The 20,443-nt window shown below is 47.3% G+C and overlaps 2 protein-coding genes across 3 annotated transcripts; one reads left to right on the top strand and one right to left on the bottom strand.

Moving 5' to 3' along the window:
* Window positions 1–17: 17 nt before the first annotated feature.
* GFOD2 (Gfo/Idh/MocA-like oxidoreductase domain containing 2) lies at window positions 18–12,357 on the bottom strand. Of its 2 annotated transcripts, XM_056500648.1 has the most exons (3): window positions 12,215–12,357; window positions 6,925–7,272; window positions 18–2,306 (listed from the first exon to the last, which is right to left on the bottom strand). In XM_056500648.1, the coding sequence occupies exons 2-3, from the start codon at window positions 7,181–7,183 to the stop codon at window positions 1,408–1,410; spliced, it is 1,158 nt and encodes a 385-aa protein (XP_056356623.1). In that variant the 5' UTR covers window positions 7,184–7,272; window positions 12,215–12,357; the 3' UTR covers window positions 18–1,407. The 2 variants fall into 2 exon arrangements, with proteins under 2 accessions (XP_056356623.1, XP_056356624.1); XM_056500649.1 differs by lacking the exons at window positions 6,925–7,272; window positions 12,215–12,357 and adding an exon at window positions 5,631–5,806.
* Window positions 12,358–12,618: 261 nt separating this feature from the next.
* LOC130257795 (uncharacterized) lies at window positions 12,619–18,497 on the top strand. The gene is made up of 5 exons (XM_056500647.1): window positions 12,619–14,620; window positions 15,862–16,374; window positions 16,866–16,961; window positions 17,401–17,447; window positions 17,735–18,497. The coding sequence occupies exons 1-5, from the start codon at window positions 14,263–14,265 to the stop codon at window positions 17,921–17,923; spliced, it is 1,203 nt and encodes a 400-aa protein (XP_056356622.1). The 5' UTR covers window positions 12,619–14,262; the 3' UTR covers window positions 17,924–18,497.
* Window positions 18,498–20,443: the final 1,946 nt, after the last annotated feature.

Below are 20,443 nucleotides of genomic sequence, written 5' to 3'. Positions count from 1 at the left end.
ACAAGCACACACCTGCATAGAGAATTCCCTCAACAAACACAACTTTTTATTTCTGTAGAAAACATGATACTTTTCAGGAAGGTCCAGCTTATGAAACAGCAGCGTGCATGTTAATATACATAAATACACAGGGTTACAATTTAGTGGGAAATACATTTTTAAAAAAAGCTTTCAAGTACACAAAACAACAAATGTAGTAAAATTAGACTATCCTTTCCACATACCTGCCTCAGAGAGAAACATTTCTCAAAAGGAATGAACTTCCACCCCATCATCTGCCACCAAATCTCTCCACTGACACCAGCTGCAGGAGAGTATGAAGATGGGCTGGACCAGAGGGTTAATAGCCAGTGTTTGAGATCAAGAGCACATTTACCCATGGCAGTTCAGTCCCTTTCTCTCAACTATCAGGATGTGTGTAGTGTGACAGTTACCCAGCCTGCACATTAAGAGAGCTGCAAGAGGTAGGAAATACCTCCTTCCTTCACTTTCAGGTCCCTGAAAGGTTCATGCTGTACAGCTTTGTTACTCACGACACTGTGGCAATCCCATGACCCTGGGAGGCATTTATTTATTAACAGTCACAGAAATGAGAACGTGGCCCCACAGGCATGGCACTGGTGCTGCCAGGCAGTAAACACAACTGACATAAGCACAGAGCTTGTGGAAAAACAGCTGCTGGATGCAGACAGCCTCTTGAATAGAAGGAATAATGTCTACAGATATGGAAGAATAGCTCAATGCATCACAGACTTCCTGAAGATTTTCCTGCCAATGGCACATCAACAACAGAGAATTATAGTATCATTTAAATAAAACATCAGTTTGAATGAATTTGAAAGACATTTACCACATACAGGAAGCCAAAAGGCTGATCCTTATGTAACTAACTTTAATGCATTCCTTCTACTTTTTGTCCTATAGGAGTTTAGAGACCTGTTACATCACTAAACTCTTTTCTAAAAGTTTACAAACTGAGGATTAAAACATAAATCGGTCTCCAAGAGAGAAGAAAAAGGCATCTGAACAACAGATACTCCCTGATCTTGCTCCACATGCTCTCATGGTTAAATCAGCAACCTGTGCAACAGGGGTTGTGTCCCATTTCCAAGCCATGCAATGGCAGAGATCCCACGATTCACTTCAGCTACTGCAAGTGCAAAGGGCAATTCAAGTTTTCCTACCAGTCGCCGAGACAAAAATTAAATGTTTGCAAAAAACAGAAACATTTAAAACTCTTTAAACAATTTAAACCACAACTGTTCCTATCAGAACATATTTTATATGTTTAAAAAAACCAAGAAACTCACACTATTAAATAAGAATCTACATATCTTAAAAACTGTTGTTTTTTTTGTACATTACAGCCAGAAGTGTCAATTGTCCTATTTTCCAAGGTAGGAATGTTCATAAGTTATTTCTTTGAAGTGCCTCACAGAGGTTTTGGTTGGCATCTGGTTCCTCAGTCATCACCTCCACAGTCTCCCACTCACCTGACCTACTTGATTTCTTGATGGCCTCTACCACACTCTGCATGTACAGCCCATCTTCAAAAGAGGCTGCCATGGACACAGGTTTATGATCCCACGTCCGACGGTCCTCCTGCTCTTGGAAAGACTGCCGCAGGGCTTGCACCATGTACACCATTCCCTTCAGGTAAAGCAGCGGGATGTCCTTGAAGCCCTTATCCAAAAGGCCCTTGTTGACAGGCAGGGAGTCTGTAAACAGCAGTTCCTCCTGGAGAGCAGTGTTCTTCTGCCCGTACAGGTCTGTCCCACGAGCTATGAGGCGACCAGCAGAGCCCACAATCATCACCTCATGGATGAACGATCCGGGCATGTTGAAGTTGAGAGTCACAGTGCAACAGACGCCGTCGCCCATCAGCATCTGGAAAACGCAGAAGTCGTCGCTGGTGACGTGGCGGATCCCGCTGATGGCCGTGTTCTGCTTCACAAAAGTCTTGAGCAGCCCGTGGACCTTCTGAGCTCTCCTGCTGGTGAGGTGAGTCAGGAGGTCGATGATGTAGGTGCCCATGGTGTGCAGCCCGCCCCCCCCCATGAGCTCGTCACAGATCCAGTTGTACTGGTGGCTCAGCAGGCTGCCCCCGTAGACGCGCACATCGCAGATGATGACGTTGCCCACGTAGTGCTCCTCTATCAGCTGCTTCATCTTCACAAAGGCTGGCAGGAAACGCAGCACGTTGCCAACGATGCTCATCAGCTTGGGGTAATACCTGGCAGCTGTCACCATCCTGAAGGCATCCACAGAGGTAGCAGCTTTCTCACACAACACGTTCTTCCCTATTCCTGCAGCATGAATGAAAAAAAAAATACACACATGAGCAAATTTATTTTGCACACATGAGCAAAACATGCTCAGATGCCCTAAAGGTTGTCAAGAACTGGTGTTTTTAAGAGCTGAGCTTTCCTGCTGCAATTCCTAAGGAAAAAGTCTGGGAACTAAAGTAAGACTGCCAAGTGCAGCAAGACTCGATGCTCTTTCCAAGATGCTCCAGTTGCAGAGCTCACAAACTCTCACAGAGGGAGGCTCCAAATACAGGATTTTTACATCATGAAAGATAAACGGCATCCCATGGTATTAAAAGAAGACAGAGTATGAGTACTATAGCTAAAACATTATTTGAATACCCGTATAGTGAGACAAGGAAAAAAAAAAGCCATGTACCCTACAGGGATGAGGTGGGGGAAGGGGAGATTTGATTTTCACTTCGTATTTCACCATCACTATGCTTTTTTTTTTAATTAATTAATATAAATGGGACATACCATTTACTTATATATAAAAATGTATATTTATAAAAGACATACATACAGATTCTGCATACAGAACATAAAAATTAGAAATAATGTTTTGGTAAGTGGACTGTTTTAAAACAACCCTTCCTAATTAGAAAGCAAATAATTTTGGTCTGCACATACATCCTGCTTGTACAATCTGACAAAAGGTGATTGAGTTACACAGACAAGAGCTGTACCCCCAAGCTGATCCACTGAATTGTTATTGCTACTGATGCACTTTACATCGTGCTCAGCCTAAATCAATGGGGGCAGTCAATACTCTTCTTTTCTTTCCTAACTTTAAAGCAGAAATAAAGTAATACAAAAGAGCATGACAGTACAAGTTTTAACCAATTCTTACATTTGGAGCTTTTCTGGTATTTCCCTTCTCATGGAAAGGCTTTACTTTTACTGGTTTTTTTTCCTATTTTACATCTGTTCTGATCAAATACTTATCTAAACATTTTTCAGTGTAATAACCATGTTTTTCCTAACATGGTTATTACAGACACTAACTGGGGATGCCAGGCCTGAAGGTCAGTCATGGCACACCAGTGTTTCTGCCCAAGAATTGCACACGTTGGTGGGCACCTCTCTGAAAGCTGCTCCTTAGGCAGGAGCAGACTGTGCTCAATTTAACTGAGTCCCAGTGAGAAGGTACCAGCAGAGGAGCCTCAGTCGGTCTCCGGCACGCGAGGGGAAGGCAGATCCTGCTCTCCGTGCTCCCCCTCCCGGCCGCACCCAGCCAGCCCTGCAGGAGCCCTGCAGGAGCCAGGGGCCAGCGCTCCCGAGACACTGCTCAGCCAGGGACGGCTACAGGAGACCCAGAACCTCTGCTCCTAACAGACACAGGCAAAATCCAGTCAGAAAATGAGAAGACTACGAGTGAGAAATCCCTTATACTGATACGAGCCTACAGCAGCTTTAACACACAAAGGGTCAGGTCAAACTCCCAGTGGACACTCTGGCTGTCCATTGGTAACCCCCCTTTCAGGGACCATTTCTGACTGCCCTGCCCCCAAGTCCTGCAGCTAAGGCAAGGCACAACACTCAGTTCAGTATTTTTCAGGGCTAGCTGAAGCACCTGGACAAGCATCTAGAGCTGATTCAGTCCACTTTATCAGCCTTGTTTAAATGGTGCTCATCTCCAGGCAGGTTAAAGCACCACCAGAGGAAACAAAGGGATGCTCACAGCATCCCAAGCAGGTCTGCATCCTCAAAGCTTGCAGAAAACCAAAGTGACTCTCACTTCGTGCACACCCTGGGTACAGCCCAGCTCTGCTTTGCTGCTCCCCTGCCTGCCCAGCCCTGGTCCCTGCAGAGATGCAGAGATGGCTGAGCCTGGGCACAGCCCTGGCCCTTTGGGCAGTTCCTCACACGGGGCTGTCCTTGCTCTGCCCCACCCTCACTCAGTGCTGTGCCTGTTGTGGCAGCCCAGGCTGAGCCACTTGAGCAGCTAAAACTGGCTGATGCCTTTTTTTGGGATGGCAGCTAGTGCAGGGCACTGACACAGCCACTGTGTGCTGCTGAGTGCCAGGATGGAGAGCTGGGAACACAGAACAGCTCAGGATAATCCTGCTGTTGCCTTCAGTGGAACAGTCAGTCCCCAAGCTCACAGACATGGCCATGAAGCAAGGACAAGGGCCAAATCAGAGATGGCTACAAGGTCCCTTACCAATGTCATGGCCATGCATTTTGTTTTCCAAGGCAGTGCAGCTTACATCCCTGGGATTGTTACTATTGTTTTGGTAATGAATAACCTGAACTTTGTACCATATTGTTTTCCTAAACCACAGCTGCAAAATTTTCAGTTGAGGCCCTCACCAGCCAGGAGACATGAGAGCATGGATGGGTGCACTTAACTGTGGGACATGAACCACAACACAGACATTTGGTGAAATGTATTTAGTTCCTCTGAGATCAAAAGAAGTGCAAATTTAAAGAGAGCTTCTTGCTTTGCCTGCTGTGGAGATAAACCATAAGATTACACTGATTTTAATATGAACTATTCCCTGGGCTTTGATCTGTTCTGTCTGGTTCATGAACTCAAACCAGTGTCACTGCTTTGTCCCCAGGCTTGTTCACGGATGCAAGAAACTTAGGCAAGGAAACTGCACCACCTAGAAAAACTGGAGTTTTCTCTCTTTACCAGGAACAAAAATGGAAGCACAATTTTTTTTTTTTAAAGTAGAAAAATGTACAAAAACAAGTGATAAAAATGTCACTTTAAAATAAACAAACCAAGCCCAACAAAATAAACATAACACACAAGACCATTATTACTGCACCACTTTTGACATTTCCTAAAGCCCAGTCTCTTGGCAACTAAACACCAATCTGTTACAAACAATTCCCAGCTGATAATTCTCTGATTAAAACCATCACTGTATCAATCTCAACTTCCAAAGGAAATGTTGTTGCCATCTTTGGCCCTATTCTGGTTCTGTGTTCCTTCAGAACATACAGGCACAGAAAATCACCCAACACTTGCTTTAAATAAGTCATGATATACTGGACAGTAGACCTACAAATACCACTGCAATGAACCTGGAAAGCTGAAAGGCATGGTCAGTATCACACTGGGTCTGTCTGCATCAGTTTGCAGATCAGAACATCTCAGGAAAGAGGAAGTGATTGTTACCCTTCCCTGCTACATCCCTCCATTTCCCTGGCTTTTTCAGCCTTCCACCTCCTCAACCTGCATTCAAGCATGCATACAATCTCTGTATTTCTGCACCAGCTTTACCTCCCTTTCCTCCTATGGATAATGCCATCTTATGGGTTCCCAGCCTTCAATGAAGGAATCCAAATCCCTTTTAGTTAATAACTCACCAGAGAAAGTTCAATCCTCTCCTTTTTAGTCCATTTGATCATCAAGAGCCACAAGACCTAGTGAAATGTATATTACCTACTAGTCCTTTAAAGAGCTTTTAACATATTTGAAAAGATAAATTCTAACTTACAGTTCAAATATTTAAAAATCCAGAATAACTTAAAATTCAAATGACAATACCCTAATGAGGTAAACAAACAAATCTAACAATGTAAAAAAGAAAAGGAAAAAGAAGCCTGAAATCTCTCTCTGCATATCTAAGTGGCATTGCAAATGTTTGTGCAGGGACTTGTTTACTTCCAAAAGAAATTACTATAGAGAAAAGAGGCACAACAAACCACCCTGGCTCACATGGTCTGAGATTACCTGTCCTAAAATTAACTTGTGTATCTCCTGTAAACACAGTAAAAATATCACCCTTGTTATTTACGGAATTACACGCAAACTGACACCCACGCTGCTCTGCAGGAGGGACATTAACACTACAAAGTCACACACTGGGCAATTAAGAAGGGTCAGGATGCCAGGGCAGTTGGTTCCCATCTCCCTGCCCAACCTGTCTGGGGTGTCATCCCTTCTTTCTGATCTAGCTGGATTCCTCCTGCTGTCCCCAGCATCTGCCCTTCTGAGTCAGGGAGAAGGATTCCTCCACCTGGGACCACATCAGCCTGCTGTGGACATGCATGTGTCAAGAGTGGTCTCCAGGTAGAGGCCATTGTCACAGCTAAAACAGCATTTCTTAGCTCCTAATTCACAAGATTCCACTGAGTGCATACAAATATTATTTTTTTCAAAGGCTTTCAGCTTCCAAGTTTGATTTTACTTGTAGGGAAAGCATAAAGCAAAGCTAAATAACCTTCCCCTTCCAGGCAAATCTGAGTTTCCTAGTACAAAACATGGGAAAATCTAAAATGAATTAAACTATTTAAGTTGCTTTGTTTGTTTGTTTCTGTTGCTCTGGGTTTTTTTAATGGGCATAAAGCCATTTACCCTCTCATTATTATTTCTGATACAGCTGATTTTTATTAGAAGCTCCCTACCATAACTTTGGTCTTAACTGAGTAAGATATTATAGCAAGATATTGAATTAATTCAAAAAGAGCTATAAGGAATTATTAATAGTATTTTTACAAAAAAAAACCCCAGGCAATCTTTCTCACAAATGCCACACAAAACTTTTAGCACTGCATTTACCCATTGGTACAACCAGAACTGTGCTGGGGTAACAGCTTCAAATTTCAATCTGCCAACAAGCTACTGATTTTTTATCCAACTCCAAGGATAAAAAGGTACCTAGAGCCTTCACAGCAATTTGCCTTGTCAGTGGTGGAGGGATGTTGATGCAAACCAAATCCACGTCCTGATGCAGCAAGACATCGTCAGTCCGACTCGTGTAGAAGGAGATGTTCATTTCCTCTGCCAGCTGTTTGGCTTCCTCTTCAGTCTTCCCCCAGAGAGCTTCAATGGAGAAACCTTCTGCCCTCAGCAGGGGTACCAGGACCCGGGCAGCACTACCAGTTCCAAACACGCCCACTCCAGGGAGCATTTTCATTCTTCATGCATTCGTTCAAGAATCTGGGTCTACACACAGGCCTTCAGTAAAATGTTTGGCTCCTCAGCTTGGTGTTCTATCCAGAGTTCCTAAAATGTGAAAAGTTACAAGTCATTATCAGGAAAAGGCACATTTTGGTATCAAGCACACCTGTCCTGAATTCCACCTTTTGTCCTTTGTATGGCTGTTAACATTCTCAAACATCCTAATGACAAAAACCAAAACCCTCAAAAGGTGCAATCTATAAAGATACAGTATTAAGGGACAAGTCTAACAAATCTATTGCAGAAGAATGGTAAGAAAGCAGCTTGACAGTTTCCTCAGCTTCAAAACTCAGCACATGGGGACAGAAACACACACAAGAATCCAGGATAAACCAGACAGAGAGGCACAAACTGGGAGTGACAGGAAGCACCAAGAAGACAGGACATAGAGTCTGTCACACTGGCAGTAAAAGCAGTGCTGCTCTATTTGTGATGATGCAAGTCCCTAAATGAGATAAAGGTTTTTGAGATGAGGCAATATCTTTTATTAGACCAATTGAAGTAGCTGGAAATAATAGACATGCTTTGGGACACATAAATCTTTCTTCCAAATTAAATGCACAAACTGAAAACAACTACTTGGACCTTAACAATTTTATGGTAAATATATAGGTCAGTCTAGAGAAGATTTAGAAATATGTCCTGTGGGGAAAGCCTGAATTCAGTGAGTTTGTTTTGCCTGGGAGGAGAAGCCCACAAGGAGAGAGAATGCCAGTGTTTAAATACACAGAAAGCTGCTTTCTGAAAGGAAAAGGGTGCTCCTCTGTGTCCACTGTGGGTAGTTAAAAGCTTCACTTAGAATAGTTAAAGTATCTCCTTCTGCCAATGCCACTCAATCTCCAGGAATGCAGGGTTTGCAGAATTATTGTGGAATTATTATACTTCCTATACACAAACCTTTGGTCAAGTCACACTCCTTTTGTTCTTCCAAATATTTCCTGGTAAATTGATTTCTTCAATCCCTACCTGCCAGTCTGTCTTAGCACAGCTGCTACCCACAACTGGCCAGACTGCCTTTAGCACTTGCTTTAGCACCAACCTCAAAGAGAGAATGTCAGAAGTCTCCTCAATCTCTGACACCACAGAAACCTACAATCCAGCTTTTGTTCTGTGCCTTTATGAATTCTCATCTACTACACCCACTTGACCTTTCTTTAATTTTTTTTGAGAGAAAACCAGGATGGATTCAGTTTTTGTTAGAAGCTTACAATGAAAAAGCAAAGACCACGTTTAAAAAGAGAACTGGTACCAGCACCAGATCCACACCTTTGGAAAAGACACCTCTAAGCAACAAGAATCATGGCTTGTTTCAGAAACAGTGCTACCCATCTTCACATCCCAAGATACTCACATTAAGTTCCAACACATAAAAGCAAACCCTGACACAGCACTAGGCTGTACCAGCACAGAAGTGAAACTACTCCCAGTTCAAGTGCTTTGTTTGCAATCAGCATCTCATTAGTCTGGGGGTGCCTACACTGCCCAGCATGTGTTATAAAACTGAACTCTGACTGAGTTCCTAGGTATTTTTGTAGTACAGACACTAAACAAGAAAACAGAAATGCTTGGAATATTTATCTTGCAAAATGCATAAATGTTTACAGATGCTATAAAACAGCTTATGAATATTTACTTAATTATTCAGTGTGTTTTTCTTTAGTCTGTGTGATGCAGCATTTGTAGTGATACTGTCACTGTCATTCTTTATAAGGATGAACAAAGTTCACTGACAAACTCTTTTTTATCTAACATTTAGCAGAACACTTAAATAAGGCAGTGACAAAGATCAAAAGGATCTTGAAAATATTTACTAGTCTACATAAAAGGGATCCTGGGATACTGGCAAGGAGGACGGCTTCTACCCAGGCTTACTTTATACAAATCACACAAACAACAACAAAAAAAACCCTTGCAACTGGATGAAGGCATATCTACTGAAGTCCCCACAAATCTGTTTAGCAGTTTATGGTCTGGAAGAATTAAAAATCCTTACAGCAGAAAGAACATCATCTTCATTTCAAGGGACACAAAGCGAGGTAGAACAGAGACCAGGTGAGTGTGTGCCTGCTTGCACCAGATCACACAGAGAAGTCTAAATTACACACCTCCACAACAGTTTAGAAAAGGCTGAATTAATTGAAAATGTCGTAGGAGAACACCACAGTATATGCAACAGGAGACCCCTGCTACTCAGATAAGCTGATTTCTGTAACAGTCACTCAGTTTAAGTGCTACTCTTTCCTGTTTTCCATCCCACTGCCTTTTAAAAATAATCTCAGTCAGGTGGAATTAATCTTAAACTCACTTATCCCAAAACATAGCATGCTTCTACATTGCTATCACTAGGAGCTATTGACACAAACCCACATAATCTAGTGATTAGCTACCATGCACCAGCTCCTGATGCTACAAAGCTTCAGATCACCAGCTCACCACTAGCACCACCACAAAGAAATGGCCAAGCCAGCCTCAGCAATGGCTTCCAGCAGGGCAGCCCCAGCTCTCTGGGTATGGAGACACAGCTTGCACAGTGGAAGGGCTGGAAACCCCAAACTTGGCAGCAACCAGGCTCTGCAGAGGGGCCCTGAGCAGAGGACAAGCTGCTCCTCCCTCTCCTGACAGCCACCTGCAGCCTCCTCTTCCCCATCAGACTTTCAGCTGGGAAATCCTGGTTTGGCTGGGCAGGCACAGCAGGATGGATGTGGGCTCTGAAGGGCAGCAAAAAGACAATCCTTACAAGAATCACAGAGCACGTGGAGCACGAACAGAAGTGAGCAGATGCTCAAAGACCTGTAATGGGGGATTTAAAAAGGGGCACACATGGGTACTGCAGCCTTCACACACACACTGCAGACACACTCCAGTGCTGGCAGGAGAGGGATTCCAGCCCAGGCCACCCTGAGGAAACAGCCTAAACCCTCTAGGTCAGAAAAAGGCCACTGCTGAGGAGAGGCAGCTGTAATTAACAGTTTAGGAAGAAGGAACAGGGATCTCAGAACAGCACTGTGCCCCCATAGAAGTCCCCAGAACACCATCATCTGGAGCTCCATGTGCACATCTGGTACTTTCCCTCTAAGCAGGGGGGGAGCAGAACTGGAAGTCCTGCAGAGGTTATCTTCTGAAAAGGAAGACTTAAGCAGGGAAAGATTTCTCAGTTGGAAAGAGACATCACAGGTAATAAAGTCAAGAGTGGCTTAGGATGGAGAAAACCGAAATTTTCACTGTCCTACATTGTATAAAAGCACATCAGATGGAGCTGAGAGAAGGCAGGATCAAAACAAAACAGAGGTGGTTCCTTGCAGCAGACTGTTTTAAGTTGTGAAGTGCCCTTGACATGAGATACTGCAGACATTTGTCATTTACAGGGAGTGAAAAGAGAGACTCTTCTCTATCCACTGAGGCTCACTGAATTCACAGAAGTCACATCTAGCACTGAAATGAAAACTAGAGAAAACTGGTTTTGGCAGAGCATGGGAATAGCTCTGAGAAAAATGCCTGAAACTGGTACCAACACCAGCTTTGAATTAGGTACAATTTCTATATATTTGCTTTAGAACCCACCAAGCCTCAAACAAGCCTCAGCAAATCAGTTACAAAAATTAAAATCCTAGTGCATCAACCTCTCCATTAGTCTAACACTGGAATGAACACTTTAATGACAACCTCCCCTGGAAAACCCAAAAGGCAGAGCTTTTATGGGCAACTGAAACCAGACTGCAACAGATATCTTGCATGTCAGGAGATAAAAATCAATCTTTTTTTAACAGAGATTAAATAATCCTGCAACATCATTCTGACTTAATTTTCCAACAGAAGCACTTAAAAGCTCTGCCATTCCTTTTTTTGATGGCCACAAAACACCTTCATTTTTGCTGAATTTCACAGTATGCTTGAAGTCCCATCCTGGTCATGGAAAAGAGTTTTTTGACTCTTTTGGTACACATAGCAATGAGAAGTTGGTGACCCAGTGCAATGAAAACCTGATTATTCCTACAGGATTTCGTTCAATTCCACGTTGAAGCAGTCTGGGATCTCCAAAGGCAGAAGTCTCCAAAACTAAATAGTACAGTCAAGGATCCCAGGGCTCAGAAACTGCTGTGGACCATTAGAGATGGCCAAACGTAGGGAAAGAATAACAGCCCATGTTCAGAAGGGTGCTGGCCAGGGTAGCACTAGCTCTGCATAAAGAGAAAGCTTTTCACGTCTCCAACTTATCCTAAAACGTTCGATTGGATTTCCAAGAAAGAGGAGGCACACGGTGGAGGAGCACACCAGCAAGTACTTCCACCCTTTGGCACGAATATACTCGAGGCTGTGTATGAAAGGTTCACGTGTTGATGTCAAAACTGACGTGCTTTCTTTACTAAACGTGCTTTTGATTCAATGCCAGCGGGTTTTGTGATAACCCACGAGTCCACAGCCTCAAGGAAGCCCCACCACACCTCGAGACAAGCCCAGCACAGCATTCTGTCCTTCCTGCTCTGGATGCACAGCAGCAAAGTCCCCGTTCCAGGCACGGCACCTCCCACAGGTGCCGCCCGAGGTCGAAGGTGGCAATGAGGACCGTGCCAGAGCCAGCAGCAGCTGGAAAATCCTGGAAACCAGTCCGGACTTCATGCAAAGCTCACGGCACGGCCCCGGGGATGCCTCTGGCACGGCCAGCGATGCTCAGTGCTGCCCGGGGCTGCGGGGCTCTCCTGTGCGGGTTCCTCACGGGGCTGGACGGGACAGAGCTCACCTGACCTCGCCTCACCTCTGGAACAGGGCAGGGCTCACCTCGCCTCACCTCACCAGACTCCCCCTTCAGGGCTCTGGACGGGACAGGCCCCACCTCACCCACCGGCCCACACGGAGCTGGTGCCCCCGGCCCCTTCCCAGCCGCTCCCGGCCCCGCGCCCTCTGGCAGGACCGCGCCCCGCTCGCCGCCCAGCGGCCCCGGGACAGCGGAGGAGCCCAGGGGGGCTGGAGGGGTCCGAGCCGCCCTCACCTGTGCCCGGCCGGGCCACCGGGGTTGTCCCGCCTGGCGCATCCTCGGGCCGGGCGCGCTCCCGAGGCGGCCGCGCGCTCCCGGGGCGGCGCCCCTGCCCGGCCCGCGCATGCGCGACAGCGCGGCACCGCACCGCCCCTCCGCCGGGCAGCGGCCCCGAACATGGCGGCGCCCGGGAGGCTTCACACACCACGTGAGGGACGGCCAGTCCCAGGGCCGGAGCTGGGGGAAGGCGGGGCTTAGGGTGACGGACAGACACCGAAGCCAATGGGAGATCAGCGCTGGGCAGCGTCATCCCCTCGATGGGCGCTGAGTGAGGCGCTCTGGGCTCTAGGGTGTGCCCCGAGCGGGGTCTGAGGGGCGGCCGCCTCCTGGCCGTGTTGTGCCTCAGGGGCACGGGACGGTGTCTGCAGCACCTCCTGCTCGGTGTCACCAGCAGCTTGTGCTCTGACGCTGGCTCTTCCGTGCCCAGCTCCGTGAGGGCTCAGTTCAGTGTGCCCCCAGCCCCGTCAGCCCCACTGTGCTGTGAGGGCAGGATCGCTTCTGGCGGCCCTGCAGAGTGCACAGCACCACGCCATCCAAGGAAGAGCCTCTGTAAAACCACCACGGGCCCACTGAGGACAGGACTTCTCAATTTCTCCTCATCCTCCCCAGCATCACACGGGAGGCTCCTTGCCAGCTCCCAGCAGCTGGGAGAGGAGGATGTTGGTGGCACGTTCTGTATTTCGATCGTTCACTTCAAGGGAGTGGGGAGCTCCTGAGGAACTGTGCAGCCTCCCTATTGGTGTGGGCATTGTGTAGTGCCTGGTGTAGCTCCTGCTGACACGGGGCACTCTGTTATTTACAGCAGCATTGTCATTTCCTGCTCTTTTTTCTCCTTGGCAGAGAGCACCATGGAATGTGTCTGTGGAGCTGGAAGGGGCTCTGGTAGGAGAGCAGCTCTGTGGAGTCAGCAGAAGGCAAGACATTAACCTTTAGTTCCACCAGCACCACAGTTCCGAACATGGGGAAGGCACTTCCTGCTGGAGAAGGTCCTGGCCTCATCAGTGCCAGGAAACGTGAGAGCCAGAATAGAAATGGAAAGGAAGGAAGCAACGAGCACATATCATTATGCAGTTGTGAAACGAGAGAAGATGAAGATTAAAATGCAGAGAGGAACTGAACATCAGAAAGAGCATGGGAAGAGATGAAAAGGTGCAGAGGGGAGAGCAAGAGAGATGCAGAACCTCTCACTTCTCATTCTTGCAGATCTTGTACCCTCTTATCAGCAAATATCATGCTGGTGTTGCTGTTTCCTCGCTTGGGTTTGTTTGCAGATGACACCTCAGCTTCAGCCAGGAAGTTCCACTGCCTGGTGGAGGAGAGTGAACAGCCCATCTTCTGGAGACGTGTGGCTGGGCTGTGTGTGTCCAGCGTGGTGTGGAGGGTGGTTGCTGTGGATGTAGAAGAAACTAAAGGGAAGGAAGTGGCAGATGGGAGGAGGTTTTGCTCTGAGCATGAATAGGAAGAGCAGTGGCAGGCAGTGGGGTGCAGCAGAGATTGCACCTACAGAGGTGGGAAGACAGAGGGACCTGTGCCTGCTGACTGCTGCACGTGTCCCTTGGGTGGCAGGGGTGACACAAGCCATGTCTGGCCTAGTGAATGTTCGTGTCCTAGTGTCCCTCATGCCACAGGTGGCAGGGGAATACAGGGGCTGGGCAGGAGCTGGGATCTGGGTGATCATGGCCAGAGTAGGGGCAGAGCTCTGCAGGGCCATGTACATCCCACAACCAGAACACTGATCAAGCCCATCCCCGAGCCAAATTGCAATTCCCTGGGGGCTGGCAGGGTGTGTGTGTCCCCATCTGGGCTCAACGAGCACACCCCATCACCAGACGGGTGTGGACATCACCTCATCCCCCTGCTGTGATGGCAGCACTGCTTCCTCCAAGGGCTCCATTCCCTGTTAATCAAAACAGACAAACAGACTGGTGGCGTGGGGAGGTGATGCTGTAGGAAACTGGGGAAGTGACAGGGAGCTGCTGGGCTGGGTCCTAGTCCAGTGAGAAATGGCCATCAGCAGCTCCTGTGGGCATTACTCAGGTCTCAGGAGTACAGTATGTGGTCAGGATAAAACCGAAGAGGAATCAGAGGAGGTAAGAACTGGGCTGAGGCCAGAGAGGGGAAGAGAGGGGAAGCCTGTGAGCACAGAGGGAACTGCCTGGCCCAGTGGCGAAGGGGCGAGGTCCCGGCAAGGCTTCAGCTGCCCTCGGCTGAGCAGTGGCCCTGCCCTGCAAGGAGAGATGGAGGCTCCCAGCCCATCCCACCAGGCACCCAGCATGGTCACCATGAGGCTGTTGGGACGTTTGGAGCTCTGGCTGGCCAACACCTTTCTGCCCCTGCTGCTTCTCACCTGGCTGTCAGTTGGTGAGTCCCTCAGTGCCCTTGCCTCTGCGCTGAGCTCTTCCCTCTTTGCTTATGCCTGCAGTAGTGTGGAAAGTGCCTGCTGCTGCTTTTACCTCTCCTCCTGCATCATTTAACCCCTCTTCTGCAGCAGCACCTTACCATGGCAGAGGTTGCAAGAGTTGCCCCCTTGCAACTGTGTGTGCACAGGCTGTGAGCTCCAGGAGCTTTGAGTCAGGTTTGCCTTCAGCAGCAGGGAGAGAAAACAGCTGGGGGGAAGGAAACAGAAATGCATATAAGCCTGATTACTGAGGAGGGGGGTCAGCACACATGGCAGATATGGATATTCCTTAAGACAAAACCAACTTCTATGGGGTTTTGTTTTTTCCAGCAGGACTTGCTTACCAGATTTCAGCCACAGTTCATGTGTTGGTAGGGTTAGATGTCATCTTGCAGTGTCTGCCTCAGGCAGGTTTGAGCAGCACTGCCAGGAGGGTGAAGTGGTTTATTGTTGCCTGAAATGATGGAAAATAGCAAAATGGAGGTGGTGTAGAAAAGAAAAATTATCTGGCCCAGCTCATCTTTGCCAATGTGAGCAAAGCACATGCAGGAACATACACATGCAGGGTGGAGAACACAAAGAACACGTCCAAGAACAGATGATCTGAACTAAGCAAGGGTATTGAGGGACAGAAGTCCACTAACACCCCTCAGAATGGAAAGAAAGAACTGAAGAGAGGTGAGAGAGGGAGGACTCAGCTGAGGATGTGTGGAGTGACTTCAACTCAGAGGTTCATGAGTGATTCTGAAGTATTCCAGGGTTAGGGGGTGGGATGAAGCCAGAGAGGCTGCAGGGAGCTGTTTGCTATATTTTCTTTGCTTCTCCAGGGCTGACCATTGTCCACTGCCAATCCCCCAGTCCTGCTTCATGCTCCATGAAATGGTGGAGTGTGAGGCACTTCCTGCTTGGGTGCCTATGTCACAGGTGGAGGAGGAGCCTTCCCCTGATCCTAATGTTTTCAGTCCTTCCTGAGACACAGAAATGTTTGTGCAGTGCACAGCATCCAGTGGTATGAGTCAACAGGCAACATTTCAGTGTTGAGTGCTGAGGAATGGTTAGCAGCCAGATTTGGAAAAGATCATCAGCTGCTGTGGAAAAGGATGGTCACTTCACTCTCTTTCATGAGTGACATGTGGGACAATACCCTGCAAGATCATATATATATATATATTTCATCTATCACTTCTGGTTTTGTTTCCTCCAGGAGCAGTCAGTCTGCAGGCAGAGCCAGTCACCACTGAGCAGGTCAAGATTTGTTTGGAGAATCTCACGGTGCAGGTGGACTGGTACAAACCTAAATGTCTGGAGGGGGAGATTCAAACCAACACTGTGGTTCTGGTAGAAAACTGTTTGAATTTCAGCAGCTCAAGCCTGTGTACAGCCTGCACAGAAATCTGTGTATGTAGGGTCTCCATCAAAAGACCAAACTCAACAGACACTGGAAAAAGCACACAAGCAGCAGTTCTCAGAGAAAACTGTATGAATTTCAGCAACTCAAACCTGAGTACAGCCTGCACAGAAATCTGTGTGTGTAGGGTCTCCATCAAAAGACCAAATTCAACAGACATTGGAAAAAGCACACAAACAGCAGTTCTCAGAGAAAAATGTATGAATTTCAGCAACTCAAACCTGAGTACAGCCTGCACAGAAATCTGTGTGTGTACAGTCTCCATCACAAGACCAAACTCGACAGACACTGGAAGCAGCACAGTTCTCAGTAAGTGGCAGTGGGTCTGTTTCCGTGGGGGAGATGGGTGGGCAGAGAAGGATGGTACATCCAGCACTCCTCTGGTTCTTCCATGCATTGTTCCCCCTGAAAGTATCCTGAGAACTGGCAGAGACAGCCTAGCACAGTCCCCTGGTAACAAGAGTGGAGGGTATGATGAGTCCTCGGAAAAAAAGAGGGAGGAGCAGTAAGGGAGAAAACAGCCAGATGTTTTCCCATAAGTGGGTGGGACCCACTGCCAAACTGTAGATCAGAGGTTGTGATGCTGGGAAGGGGCTCTGGTGCTCCAACTACCCCCTGGATGAGTTTGGAGACCATTCCCCACAGGATTTTGTCAGCACCCCGAAGCTGGAGGTGGTTCAGAGTCTGTAAGCCCAAGTGTGGGAAGAAGCTGACCCTGCCTTGAAGGAGGCAATGGCAGCATGTGTCCCTGCACGGGGGGATGATGGCTCACGAGTGCCTCTGTGCTGTTGTGTGTGCAGACCTCCTGTGCATCCTCCTTGGCTTAGCGGGCGGGACGCTCCTTCACATGCCAGTGATTGGCTTCCTGCTGTGGCAGCGCACAAGGAACAGAACAGGTTGGCATTTCTTCCTCAGCTGCTGGTCTGGACAAAGCCAGGCTTGGGACATGTCCATGTTTGACATCCTGCTGCTCTTGCTCACTCCGTCTTCCCTTCAAAAGTCTGTCCTCTTGAACAAGCTGTCCAGCGTGGTGAGAAGGTTCACCCCCCTCCCTTCCTCTGGCCCCTGGCTGGTGGGAGTCTGGTTATGGCACAACCTGTTGAGTGATTGAAACAGGTCTTGCACATCTAGAAGTGTCCATCTCAGAGCTCTTCTCCAGCCCCTCCAAGGGCTTTTAAGCCCTTGCCAATCCCTCCAGGCCCTTGGTCATCTTCAGAACCACATAGCCTCATCCTCTCCCACCACAAAAGCAAATGTTTGCTTCATTCTTTCATTTTAAAATAATGATCATTGTCACTATTTTAGCTACTGTTTAAGCTAGGTTTCCTTTTTCAGGAGAGCTTCTGAGTGAAGAAGTGGTGGAGGAGAATCAGACCAGTACGGTAAGCCAGGGAGTGCTTTACACTTACTGTTTCCTCCTCCCTGTCAAAAAAAGCATTGTCTGTTGAATACCCACTTGAATGATTTCATAGGCTTTGCTTTCTGAAAACATGGTCCTAAACACTTATTAATTCCTATTAAATAAGGGCTTATGAGTGTTTGAGTAGGAGGCACTTCTGAGCAATCTGGGTAATGCTTGGGCAGCACAGAGTTGTACCAGTGGAAATACATTAGCAGGGGAGACACAGAAAGAAAAGCCAAGGCTGTACTCATTGCTGTCTCTCTGCAGGCAGCTCCAGTGACAGAGACTGAGGACCTGACCTATGCCAACCTGAAGTTTGAAAAGAAGGGGACAAGACCTGCCTCCTCCAATGTCATTTACACTGCAGTCAAGCCATTGCAACAGAAGCAGAGTGGCGGGGATGACAATACTGCCAGCAAAGATGTGAATGTTTGTCCTGAGGATGAAGGCAAGTGAGGGAGGTGAGCAGCTTGTTGTCCACCTGTTGGGGTTGCCCTCCTCAAAAACTAAGTGTTAGCTCATACAGCAGTTTTGGTGACCAAAGACCCCTATTATCCCCAAGTGGCTGCAGAACCCTGCTTTGTATTCCCCTGAAAGAAGCCACATCTCATGGTGAGGGCAGGACTCTTGAGCCTGTTTTCCCCTGGCCTTCTGCAGCTCCAAGCACTGCCAAGCCTCAGCAACTCTTTTCACTGTGTCCAGTCACTGGCAGGCTCCTCTAGCTACTTGTTCCTTGTTCAGGAGTGACACTTGTATACTGTGTGGCCAACATGGTGTTCAGGAAGAGCTTGGTCCTGGATGTGCTGGGTGGCACAGCCATGAGGATTCCTGGAGCAATTTTCTGGATCTTCAATAGAGCAGGCACCTGCTGTGAGATGGGTTGACCTTGCTCTCTTTCACTTACTTGAAATACAAGGGGCAAGGATGGAAAAGCATTGCTTGCTTCACAGATGTGCTCCTGCAGTGATGCACATGGATCTGCTTTGTACTGGGAATGTTTTTGCTGGTTTGGTGGTGAATACCCTTCTCGTGGGTAGAGCACTCTCTTTTATGCCTTCTTTTATTGCTAATGTTGTGTTTATTGTGAGTTTTTCAATAAAATTGTGATTTCCACTTGTGGTCTCACCTGGTGTTTTCTCTGCTGTTGGAAGAGGATGGGGGAAGAGGAGCAGCTTGACTGGAGTTAATTTTCCCACTGGGTTTGAAACCAGCATAACTTAGTGTTACAGCCACAACAGGTGCTGAGATTCAGAGATGGCCCCAAAAGATAGTCCAGATCTTCTGGATTATTCACAGAGCATATGATCCAACTTGGGCAGATGTCCAACCATTAAACAAACACCAAACAACCAAGTGGTGTTACCTGACACAAATGTATAAAATCCAGGAGTGCAACCAAAGAAGGGAAAGAAGCTGCTGGGGGAAGACTGTGCCAATGGCTGACCCAGACTAGGATCATAGAACAGAAGCAGTGAGGAACACCTTGAGGTGGTGTGGAGATGGACTCTGAGAATTCTGGGAGTGTGTAAAAAGAAAAACAACAAATCAGAGTAAAGTGAGGGAATGTCAAAAGAATCCCATGATTCTCTACAGCAAGGCTGGGTGGCCCTTGGGCTGGACCAACACAGCCCTTCTCTTGTAGCATGAAATTACTTATGTTGTTATTTTAAGGAGAAAAGGGTTTTTAAAAACCTTTAACTAAGGACCACCTTTAACTAAGGACCAGACTGCTCATGAATTCAAGAAGAGCTGAGCCAGACACCTGTACTAACAGCCTTGGTAGCAACTTACTATTTGCTGGGTGAAAAGGGGAAGTTTCAGAGGAGGCAAATATAGCTGCAGAATTCTTCAGAATCCCACTGGTCAAAACAGAAGGCCATGAGGAAAACCACAAAGGACATGCGCAGAATGACATGCTCACTATATTGCAAAGAGGCAAAATTGGAAAGCTGAGGTACAAATCAAATTAAGACTAACAAGGGCTGCCAGAGGCTCTGCATTTGCTAAACTGCCTTAAAAAGAAGGAAAAACATGGCTCATTGCTTCACCAGGGAAGAGTTATTGATCAATGAAATGGAGGAAGCTGGGACATTTATAGTGCTGCCTTTGCATCCTCCTTTATGGCCAAGGTTAGTGGGGAATCAGCTCTAGGATAGCATTTTTTAACAGGGATCCAGGCAAGAAGCCATGAAATAGCCTTGGAGCAATAACACCAGAAAGAGGCAGGGAAAAGCAGCCAGGGCTGCTGGAGGAACTCACTGCAGCAACCTGTCCAGTGCAGGCAGGAAGGGTGGGGGCAGTCTGCCCATTGGCTTTTTTTAAAAAGGTGAAGCAACTACTCTGGGCAGAGCTAAGCCTCCAAATTTCACTTCTCAGAAAGATACTATCACAAGCAGTTGAGCAAGTGTGTGAAGATAAAGCAATAATAAACACAATGGCCTCCTTGCCCCATACTCCTCCATATTGAGAGGGCCCCTTGTTCCTGTGTGCACCCAAGGCAGGTGGGTGAAACATCCACGATGGGTTTTCCTGCCAAGAGCACAGAGTGTATCCTTGCTGCCTCCCCAAACTCTGCTGGCCATAAATGCATGTTTCTCATGCAGAGAAACAAAAGTAAGAGTGCTGGTTCTCCCAGTTTGGGCAAGAAGAAAGTGGAGTTTGGGGTAAGGGCTGCCTTTATCAGAGACCTCATAAAGAGATCTGATCTACTACCAGAGAGGCTGAGAAAAGGCAATAAAACCCCCAAAGGCTCTAAGTGTGCAGAGGCTTTTGCCCATTTCCTTACATCATTAGCAAGGAGCAAGAAGTTGGCTGGACAGGTGATTTATCACACAAATCCTGTCTCCTTGGGAGCTGTTCTCACTGATGACAGAGACAGGGACTGGGGAGCAGTGAAAGTGGGGTCTGTAAGCCATGCTCTGGAAGGAAGGGGCTTCAATCCCACCAGTGACAGCCTGGGGCAGTGCAAGTGTGATT

This window comes from Oenanthe melanoleuca, chromosome 11 (assembly GCF_029582105.1).
Source record: "Oenanthe melanoleuca isolate GR-GAL-2019-014 chromosome 11, OMel1.0, whole genome shotgun sequence".
In the NCBI taxonomy this organism is placed as follows: Eukaryota; Metazoa; Chordata; class Aves; order Passeriformes; family Muscicapidae; genus Oenanthe; species Oenanthe melanoleuca.
Note: the sequence above shows the minus strand (reverse complement) of the source record. Positions and strands in the feature narration are given on the sequence as shown.